General features: G+C 44.8%; 1 protein-coding gene across 1 annotated transcript; it reads right to left on the bottom strand.

Annotated features, from left to right (window-relative positions):
* On the bottom strand, positions 1 to 10637 carry LOC104913597 (eIF-2-alpha kinase activator GCN1-like). Its single transcript, XM_031556023.1, has 17 exons — positions 9187 to 10637; positions 8506 to 8569; positions 7817 to 7948; positions 6756 to 6864; positions 5959 to 6057; positions 5733 to 5867; positions 5200 to 5268; positions 5015 to 5123; positions 4543 to 4617; positions 4175 to 4303; positions 3906 to 3956; positions 3434 to 3532; positions 2981 to 3154; positions 2179 to 2331; positions 1332 to 1424; positions 441 to 516; positions 1 to 286 (listed from the first exon to the last, which is right to left on the bottom strand). Exons 6-17 carry the CDS (start codon positions 5796 to 5798, stop codon positions 46 to 48), a joined length of 1335 nt encoding a protein of 444 aa, XP_031411883.1. The 5' UTR covers positions 5799 to 5867; positions 5959 to 6057; positions 6756 to 6864; positions 7817 to 7948; positions 8506 to 8569; positions 9187 to 10637; the 3' UTR covers positions 1 to 45.
* Positions 10638 to 10704: the final 67 nt, after the last annotated feature.

The following is a 10704-nucleotide window of genomic DNA, read 5'->3' as shown; positions in this document are numbered from 1 at the left end:
TTTAAACAAAGCTGGAACTGAACCATTTTCCTAGCACGCTGTACTTTAATGCAAACCTAGGGTAGGGAGCTGACCAGCAGCAGCATACAAACAGCTAAAAAGGGAGCAGGCTTCTTGACTACTCACCTTATGAGAGCTGAGAACCACTTTTAGCTCCTCTAAGAGCCCATAGGCCAGTTTGTACCCTCCCAGAGAGGACAAAAGCTTCCTAACTGTCTGATGGGCCTGTCTGCGAACATGCCAGGTCCGACTCAGCAGTACAGCAACAAGGGCACGGTGATACTGCCTGAAAACAGAGCAACAAACAGGTTTAGCAACAGGACACAAAAGCACAAAGCATTCAGCACTCCGTACAAAGTCCCAGGCCCACCCTCTCCACCACCTGCATCAACTTTCAGGAATCAGACTCAGATGAGTGGCAGCAAGTGCACCCTACATACTGGATTTTACTCTCGGGGAGCCGCTGTGCGTGGTCCAGGAGGAGGCGCTCCGTCAGCTGCAGCACAGTGCACATTGCTGGGGGAACAGACAAACATTTCAAGCAGCATGTCATTTCATAAGGAAGCAGACATTTTTTTTTTAGCCTGAGAATGAACACGCAGCAAGCAGGACACATTCAAGTAACTGTCCAAAATGAGCCTCTACATAAGCCTTTCTTGGCGAAGCTAGAGATGAGTCCAGCTCAGATCTGACGAGACCAGAAACAGAACTGTGAGCTAACAGAAATGCAGTTAGCTTCATTCCAGCAGAATTTCACTGACCAGTGAGATGTCTACTTTTGTGTAAATAAACAGAGCAAACCAAATAATAATCACCCTGTTCACTGCATCAGTACTGTTAATTCCTAAGCACTACTGAAACACCTTCAGTGACAATAAAACGTGTAATGAATTCATATAAAAGTGCATAATGCTATGTAATTGTAGCCTTGGTATTTTACCTCATACCATCAATTGAGCTTCTACTATCATTAGCCCTTCGGTTTGTATATCAATATTCAATCATATCATAAGAGAAGGAAGAGAAAGCCCTGAAATATAGGTTATAATCCATACTAAGTAAGGTAGAGGTGACTTTCTACATTCAAGGCATCAAATAGCTCAGGGATGTTCAGCACATTAGCTGGATATTTTTGCTCACTATTAACCAATAACAAATCATGACAATGCTTACTCTCAGAATACCAGCTTTAATTTTTGGAGCTAACATGGTAAAGGAGCAACACAAAAGTTTCCAAGGCTTAGAGAAAAGAGCTAACTACAACAGTAGCTCTCCTAAGTACCAGCTCATAGAATTAAACTGTAGCTGGATACATAATAACTGACATTTACCTTCCTCTGAAGCAGACTGCAGGAACTTCTCAGAGGTAAAAATTTGTTTTTTCTCATCCAGGATCAGCTGCCAGAAGCCACTCAGCTTAGACTCTGGTAGGAAAGAGCAGATGTCTATTAAGGGCTTTACCAAACAAGTAAGAGCTTACCAGGGTACATAAAATACAGTTGTTTTTTTTTCTCCTGACATTACTGAAGCTATTTCTAGCTTCACTTGCCTTCAGTTTTAAAGCTTCTCATTTCTCATTCGGAACTATAAACAGTCTAAAAAACATCTGCTGAAAAAAATAGATATTTCTCTACAGCATGCTTGTGAAATATAAAATCTGCTGCACCTTAACCTTTCATAGGATAAGCCTTTCTAAAAAAGAAGAAAAGGAGGAAGTTGATGTCTGTGGTTTGATACACAGAACACATCTGGATTTTATATCCTGGCAGATGTATGAACTCAGACAGTTCTTGTAATATGCTCAGTTCTTCTAATATGCTCAGATCCGGTCCTGCTGTTTTCCAAAGATACTTTGTAAAAAACGACAAGCCAGTAACACTTCCAATGCTTCATTCGTGTCCCAGCATGTAAGGTCTGGGTGAATTTTCTGTCAGAAAGAGAAATGCTGCCCCAAGTGAATGGATGCTGCAGTTTGCAAGGCTGCAGACATTCATCACTGACATCACCAGGAGAGATCAGAATACACCCTTCCCTGGTTTAGCAAAGGGCACTGATTCTCTATACAGAAGCAATACACCAATTAAGGGATGGCACCTCATGCACACAGTCAAAAAAAAAAAAAAGTTATTCCTCAGGAGCTGTTCATATTGGGTTCTGCTAGATGTTTTGTCATCTTACCAGTCTGTCCCTCAATTACAGACATCCTGCAGATCAACAAAGCTGCAGCAACCCCTTCCGTTACCATGGGAATCTGAGTACTTTGAGATGCTGCTTTTTCTACTGTCTGGATCAGCATGGGTAGCAAGTCCATCGCCTGTAATAACGTGTCACCTGAGGAGACAGAACAAGACAAGCTGCAAAACACGGTCCTTCACATGCTACACCAAAGATACTAATGGTTCTTCTGTTGCAAGATGCAAGAAGCAAACCACACACACACAGAGAAGACCCTGAATCTCCCAGAGTATCTGCCCATCTCTACTATAATTAGACTTCAATCGTGAAAGTGAGAACAATTTTAGTCCTTTTGTCACAGATAAAATGGTCTCATCCCAACACAATTTCTATTCACAGGATGAAAATGGCAATTCAGTGACATAAAAGGAAGTAGTTCATATTATAGGAAGTTTTGACTTTGAAGACTACATTTCTCTAGGAGAACAAAAGTAAATTCCTGGCAAGCTACAACCATCTGTTCCATCTGAAATGGTCACAAGCCAAGGAATCTCACTGATCTGCGACCCTCACTTCCCAGGGAACTGATCAAGTCGTTCCTGATATTTCCAGGAGCAACTCTTCACATGATACTTAAAGAAAGAAAAAAGGATGCTGCAATTTTGTACACTGGAGTATTTGCAGGTGACATTTTAGCCAAAAGCTTGTAAGAGTTTACAAAGTCATCTACTTAAGAAGTACAAAAGTTGACTGCTTTTCTCTTAAGCCACACAGTCAAGAGAATTATTGACAGCTACAGCCTTACCTTTGAAGGAGGCTAGCATGCACTGCAGGTAGGCGTGCCTCACAGCTGAAGTAGAGGTTTTAAGGCCAAATGCTTTCTTTAGCCATTCCACCATCTTCTTAGGGACTTCAGTGGTGAAGCGAACACACCACAGAGCCAGGACAGAGACTGCATGAACCAACGTGCCTTCATGGACTAGGAAGTAACACAGCACCCACATCAGTACAGTAAATGCATAGAACACAGGAACACAGGAAACAGAAAGCAGGTAACAACGCTGGGGTGAGGAAGGAAATTAATGCACATGCTTCTAGCAGACACAGCGTTGTGTCCACAGGGCTACTCAATAAAACAATGCTATGGATTTGACAACAGGCAAGAATCAGGATTTGTCTTGAATAACAGGCCACATAGAAAGTGTGCCTGAGATAAAAGCAGCTTAGCAAACCACCCAAAAAAGGCAAAAGATTTCACCTTCTTGTTGCAGGAAGGGGATGAAAAGCTCAGCCACAGTTCCAGCCAGAGCTTGGCTAGATGATCCAGAAACCACATGGTGACTAAGGCTGCCAATCCCTGAAGGAAAGACTTGTTTCATTAATGCCCAAACTTCAAGCAGTCACCACAAAATCTCAAAACAATCACATTTCAGTCTTTGCACAAACACCTCTCTCTCACTGCTACATCTGCATGCCAAATGCACCACCAACCAACACTTGTCTCCAACCCTGTCTTCCTTTTTACACAGCATACATCACCTTCCTTGCAGAAAACATTTTAACTTATGAGCTTATGAGAGACAGTCAAGAATTTGCCTGCAGTATCCAGAATTCTCTACAGCATTAACTACAGCTAATTCAGAATAACCATGCAAGGCTCAGAACTCCCTCATTCAGCCACCTGGTGGATGTGCTCCACTCGAGAAGCAGCTTTCTTTTAGGATCCTCACCTGAAAGGACGCTCATCTTCTGTGCAACAACTGTCAGCTTCCCCTCTGAGCCTGTCAAAAGAAACAAATAGGTGACAGCTGACTTACAGACAGTGGCCACATGCTACATCAAGTATCTTCTCTGAAAAATGCTAGCTTTGTTACCCCTGATCCTGGCTAAGCAACCCTTATCACACAGACAACCAAAACCAACAGAAAATAAAACACAAAACTCCCTAAAGGCAACAAATCTTTGTTCACCTCCATTGCTTGATCTAGAATTTACTCACCCCCTAAGATGGCAAAAAGGTGCCTGCCCAGCGATTCCACAGCTGAAGGATCACTGCACTGTCGAGCCAAATTCTTTAACGCAACAACTGCTTCATCCATGAGCTGCACGCTGTTGGATTTCAGATGACCTAAAACATGATGCACAAACTAAGAGACCCTTATTACAAACTGCATAAAATCAATGAGACAAGGCCACAATCTTTAAGTGTGGCCTTATATATTAAGTTATATTACCAAGTTGTAGTATTGTCCTCCCACTCAAACAAATCAATCTTGTTAGCAGTAATGCAGTTGTTATAGGTACAGACAAAAAGATGAAGAAAGCCATATTTTGAATTCGTCACTCCCTCCAGAATTAAGCACTTACCAGCCAGTCCTTTCACAATGTCCAGAGCATACTGGCTAAGATCCAGGTTAACAGACAAGAGCAAACAAGAGATTGCTGAAGATAGAAGAAATAATGTCACATTATATTTTGTTAAGTGACTTTCTCTTTTTAATACATCTTTCCACACAGTACATATCAAGAGCAGACAGGGCCAGTAGGGATGAAAAACACCAAAACTGAAGCCCGATCAACAGATTCATTCAGGATTATTCTTAGCACTCAGCTGTGAAATTCTATCCTCAGCACAAACAGTAGCTATCACATACCCAGACTCTTGGAATAACACCACAAATGTCACTTCTCCACATCCAGCCCTTGGACGCCAGACAATCCTCCTGTCTGTGCTCACAGACCCACAAGCATAGTCCAGAGGGATGCACACCCTCACAGCTCCGGAGCTCTGAGGAACAACTGTGCACTCTGGAGAGCAACGTACAGTGATGACACTCACTTTCAATTACATTCTCAGGGCTCCGTAGCAAGGATTTCTGCAGAGTTGGCAAAAGTAACTCTTTGAATTCAGCGTGAGAGATGTAGCGAAGAAGTGGAGAGCAGCTGTCCTGCAAAGGGAACAAAGTGCTGAGCACAGCAGCACTTGGACAGAAGTATAAACAGTCCTGTAAGAGTATGTCTCACCAGCACATGCTTCTGAGGCTTTGTCTTGCTCATGAGGATGGTCTTCACGTAGAAATCCAGAAGAGCACTCTGAACAAGCAAAAATAGCAATGACAGCCACAAGACAACCTACACAGCCCTCTGCACACCTCTGGCCAGGCTCAACACTTCACTCCATTTTGCTCTGGAAGACAGCCCCATCCACTAAGCAGAAGCTTTGTTCTCACCCTCACGTAAGATAGTTGAGCAGAGATCAGTGTTCTCTGCTACACCCACCAGCCCAACATTCAAAACCCACTGAGAGCCAGCTGCAGCCTTTAATTCCTACAACCAGGGAGAAGGCTGCAGTGTTGGCAACCTGTGTAAAAGCACAGACTCACATATCTGCTACCTCCTTTATAAATTCATTCCACTGTTTTAACCAGTGCATTCCTACTGAATTGACAGATAATGAATCTCTGCTTCTCCACGACAAAAAGCAATGCTACTTGTTACCCAACCCCCAGTAAAAAGGTAGAAAAAAACCCAAACCAACAGGAATATGGCAAATTTACCTTGTGGCGTTTAATAATTTCAGTCTCTTTCTGAGCTGTGCAGAACTGTACCACAAGGCCCAGCATTGCAGCATAGCTCTGGTTTGGCTCAAGACCAAGAATGACAGATAGGTACTGATCCACCAGATCTTGGTTCTGATGAGGAACAACGAGAACAACAAAAAGCACGTTAATGCAACAGAAACTAAAATTGGTACTGAATAAAGTTAGATGAAGGATACATCACCTCTTTCCAAAGTCTGTTCAGTTTTTTCACTGCTCCAACCACTGCCTGCTTATGAGAGCCTCCCAAGACTTCCAGAAGAAGTAAACACTGAACCTCCACCTGCCAAAGGAAACAGCAGAGAACACCCTCATGGGCCTGCTTCTCAGAGAGCTCGTGTCAAACCAGAAGCATCAGATGCCAGTGATCAACTGCATCTGCTTACAAAGAAGTCCTTAGGCTGTTTCAGTTCTTCAAACAGGAAAAATTAGAAGCTGCCACTGTTTCCAACCTACATGAACCACTTTGCAGAATTGTGGGTAACAGTTCTAGAAAACCTGACTTTGAAACCAACAGTTATATGAAGTTTCATCATCTTAAAATGTATGCCAACTACATTCCAAGATGCTGTGAGTGTGGTCCCAGCAATAGATTACCAAAGAAGGCAGAAAGAAAGCAAAAGATGACTTAATACCACATGATTGAGTATCACAGGCAAGGCAGGGAGGCACAAGGAGCTGACAGCGTGTTTCAGACAGCACCTTGGATGCACCACTAGCACAGCATAGTCTAGAAACACAGGTACACACCACTGTGTGCAGAGCACGTGCAAGACTGCCCCATCTCTTGCCTTCTCCAGAAGAACAGGAGAGATCAAAACCCACCAGAAAGCAAAGAAAATCATTCTATAAACCCGGGTTTTAATGTGACGTTGTTAGTCATATTCAGAATTATTTGCAGCGTTTCATCAAACTGAAGACACAAGAAATATTTAAGTCCTCATCTCCAAAGGGTATTTCCACAAACCAAACAGAACCTACCAGCTTTTTCCAGGTTTCTCCCTGTCTCTTGTCAGGTGTTGGAAAGACTGTGCGTACCAGCAGGCATGTCCAGGAGAGTGCCAGCAGGGCTGCAGATCCACTGCTCTTACTGTTGTGGAAACAGAAGACAGTGGTAAATCTACAGCTCCTGGTACATCCATTACACCTACTAATCTAGAACCAGTGCATGTACACCAAGACAAAACGTCAGCTCATCAGCAAAACATTTTATAGCAGAAAAAAGTACAGCTAAATTCTTAGTTTCTAGAAGAAATAACTGGTGCTCATAAGCTCTGATGGGGTTTGCTTGCTTCTTTGCTTGCATGTTTAACACTCACAACTTCTGATCAGCACAAGAGGCCAAATCTCACCTGCTGAGAATGAAAAGATCTTTTTCTGATCTTTCCAAAAGCGTTACAGAAATGAGATAAATGCTTTGCCAACTGAGACTGCCCAAAAAGTAACTCAAGATTTCTCATCTGCTGCTCATCTTCACTTCAGTCATAGATGCCAAATCTTTTCTCAGCTTGCATTCCTTCCCAGCACACTGCTCAGCTCTGATCCATGCCAATTCTCCTCTCCTTCCTCCACTTCAGGTGGCAGAAGCCAATTCTCAGCTCCCTGAGGATCCCCCCCCGATTCTGATCTCTCTTTAAGTGAGATAAGGTAGCAAATATTCTCATGCACAATGCCAACCACCCTGACACAGACACCTGAAGGGTAAATGCTGTAACCCTGCAGACCTTTAAACCCAGATCAGGTATTTTTGTAAAAGCTACACCTCTGCTCAGCCAGAAGGCCAGAGGTGGATGGAGAAAGAGCATTCACGAGTTTATCCTCAGCGCTTCCGTCTTTAACAGAAGTAAAACTGTAACTTGGACCAAATCCCCCAGCAGTAACACCAAGAAAATCCTTCTGCTTCCACAGAAGATGTGAAAGAGGTAAAATAACAACATTTACACTGAGTTAGTCGCTACTAACTTAGTCTTTAAATTGCTTTTTAACAGCCGTTCCGAAAGCACCAGCAATTCAGAAGTGCTTCCACACAAAGCGCCGCGCACCTGGGAGCTCCAGCCTTGCCACTGATCCCTGAAGACTGAAGTGACTGCAGAAGGTTTTTTGCTGTTGCATCTGGCTGGGACTCTGCGAGCTGCTGAAGTGCCAGCTGCAGGGCTCTGCGCGACGCCGCATCCCTAGTGGGAAGGAAAAACACAGCTCTGTAGAAGGATGAACCCTGCCAACACGACACGCATTACAACCCTCACAGCACACAAAGGGCTCTGCTCTCTCATTGCAGCCAACAGTTGTTTTATCCTTGCTGTTCCAAAAAGCAGAGAAGGTTCTGGCAGAAAGCTCCGTTTCCTTCTCCAGCTGACAGAAGCCATGTGGAGGCACCCCGGCAGGCTCCAAAGGAACGCACAGGCTCTGGGCAGCTTCTCTTCTGTAACCCTGCCTAAGTGTCTCTAAAGGACATCTCCATCTCACTTCTAAAGGACAACGACATGGAGATGGGCATTCTTGCAAACTGAGCCACAGGATGCAAGTTAGGATCTCAAAATCAAAAGCACAAAGTGTCGTAAAACTTTTTAATGTCAAACCTAACTTGAGAGGATCATCAGTAGACATCAGCTTCCTGGCATTTACGTGGCACTGCATGCTAACATTTCCAGATGCTCCATGCCTACTTAACTGGTCAGTGCCTTGACACTAACAGACTGAATAACACAGCTTTCTGCATCAAGTTACTCACCGGTATCGGTGCAGAGTAAGGCAGAAGAGTTTGCAAAGGCCTTTCACTGCACCCTCGGGAAGATCTGTAACAGATTGGATTTCAGAATGTTTCTTTATGGATCACCACACAAAATATTTAATACACTTTGCAGCTGCAAATCGGGAAGTGATTTCACCACATATGAAGGTGTTTGCAAGGATCATATTTAGGTTTCTCTCTTTTATACATGTTTTATGTGTATTTTTTAAATAAGGACAACATTAGAACACACTATTCCACAGTCGCCTTCAGAATATGGGAGAAATCAAAAGGACTGTTAAGAATGTTGCTTTTATTATGACCATCTAAAATCTCTGCACGTGCACCCTCTATACATGGAAATATTTACATGGGTTTATATCAATACTCCACGAATCATTACAAAACCAAGCAAAGACTCAGAGAGAAACAAGCAGTCCATGCTCCCATGAAAAACTTACACACGTGATGCTCCTCAATGGAGAAAGTCCATGTGAGTAACAGAGTTCTGTGTTACACACAAAACCCACACCTGGAGTTAACTGGGAAGAAAGCAGACATTCCAGGTGCTGCCACCCCACGCTCTAAGGACCATCCCACAACCTTCACACACAATTCAAACAATGGACTCCAATTTTCTCCTCCACCCCGGGGATCAAATCGGCACCCCAATGCTTTTACCTTTCCCAGAAATGCATTTTCCCAGCTCACTGAGGATCTCTCTCCTCTCCTTCACGCTGGCTGTAGTTACTTTCACTGCAAACCTCTTCAGTGTGTCAGAAATCTAAAAGCACACACGGATGGGGAAAAGACATCAGAGCGCCTCTGGTGTCCACATACAGAACACAGAAGCAGGGCAAGCACAACCAGCAGCTGCACAAGCTCTTATTGACCAAATGCAATCAGCCGTGGCCTCACCTAGCAGGGAAAGGCTCATGCAAGTTGCAGCTCCAAAGCCTCCCTGTTAAACTGTAGGATCATGGCTTTCTGCTTGCTAATCTATAATGGCATCCCTAAAGGTTCATCCACCCTTCTAAAAGCACAGAGTGACAAATCAATGCCTGAGAGCACAAGGACTTGAAAAGCCAAAACCCCACGCACTTCAACAATGCAAAGGTACTTTTTAAGGGTGTGCAATCTCCTAAAGAACCCCTTAAATGCACTTCTAACTACTGGGGGCCCACCACATAGTTAACCACACTTCCTAGAACACTGACCTGTGGTTTTTGTCACTGACTGTGAAACTGCTTGCAGGAAATCAAGACAAGAATGCACAACTTGCCTTTATTCTCATCCAGGATCAGCATACACGACCCAGGAGCTTCATACATTGGACTCGTCAGATTAGAAGAATTTATGCCTTGCTATAAAACTCCTCCCTTATGTCATCAATAGCACTCAAGGAAAACAGAATAAACAGAACGGAATGCCTTTGCATGCCCGTGCTACCGCTGTGTTCCTGTACATGCAGGCTGCCGGGGCCTGAGACAGCTGGCCAAGTGAGACACAAGCCTGAGGCAGCCTTCATGCAGAGTGGATGGTGAGAAAAAACTGGGAGGCAGTTTATATTCTCAGAAATGCGTTCCTTCAGCTGCTCAAACTGCTCCAATGAACGTCCAAGTTTTAAAATTAAGCGTGAGAAAAGGCTTTGGGCAGCCCGACCAGCGCTCAGGATCACAGCCTGCTATGCCCTGCATTCACTTCAGGTAAAACAATGGGGCTCCAGGGAGGGCTTGTAAAATTCCCCTCTCAAACTGAACGACTCTCCAGGCAAAGCGTTACCGGCTTTGCCACAAAGGGCGTTTCAGAAGCACAGGAAACAGCGACCAGAGGAACGGGGATCGACTCCGCTCTGCCCAGGAGCTGCTGCCAGCACAGCCCTCTCGGCGGGGAACGGGGACCGGGCACGGGGGGCGGTCCGTCCCGGAGGAGGGGACGCCGCTCGGCGCCTGGAGGGCATCCCCGGCCCACCGGGACGGTACCGCAGCCGTAAAGGATCTCCTTCAGAAGCCTTCAGCCCTCGTCCTCTGCAAACCAACCGAGCCGCGTTTCCTCGTGCTGCTGAATCAGCAGTGCGGAGACACGCAGACGTGATAAACCAGTTAATTGTGCCGGCAGGCCGGCGGCCCGGACGTGTGGCACCACCGACGGACTCCGCCGGCAGCGTGGACGGGCGGGAGCGCTACCGGCTGCGGCGCC

The sequence above is a fragment of the Meleagris gallopavo genome, chromosome 17 (genome assembly GCF_000146605.3).
Source record: "Meleagris gallopavo isolate NT-WF06-2002-E0010 breed Aviagen turkey brand Nicholas breeding stock chromosome 17, Turkey_5.1, whole genome shotgun sequence".
Lineage (NCBI taxonomy): Eukaryota > Metazoa > Chordata > Aves > Galliformes > Phasianidae > Meleagris > Meleagris gallopavo.
Note: the sequence above shows the minus strand (reverse complement) of the source record. Positions and strands in the feature narration are given on the sequence as shown.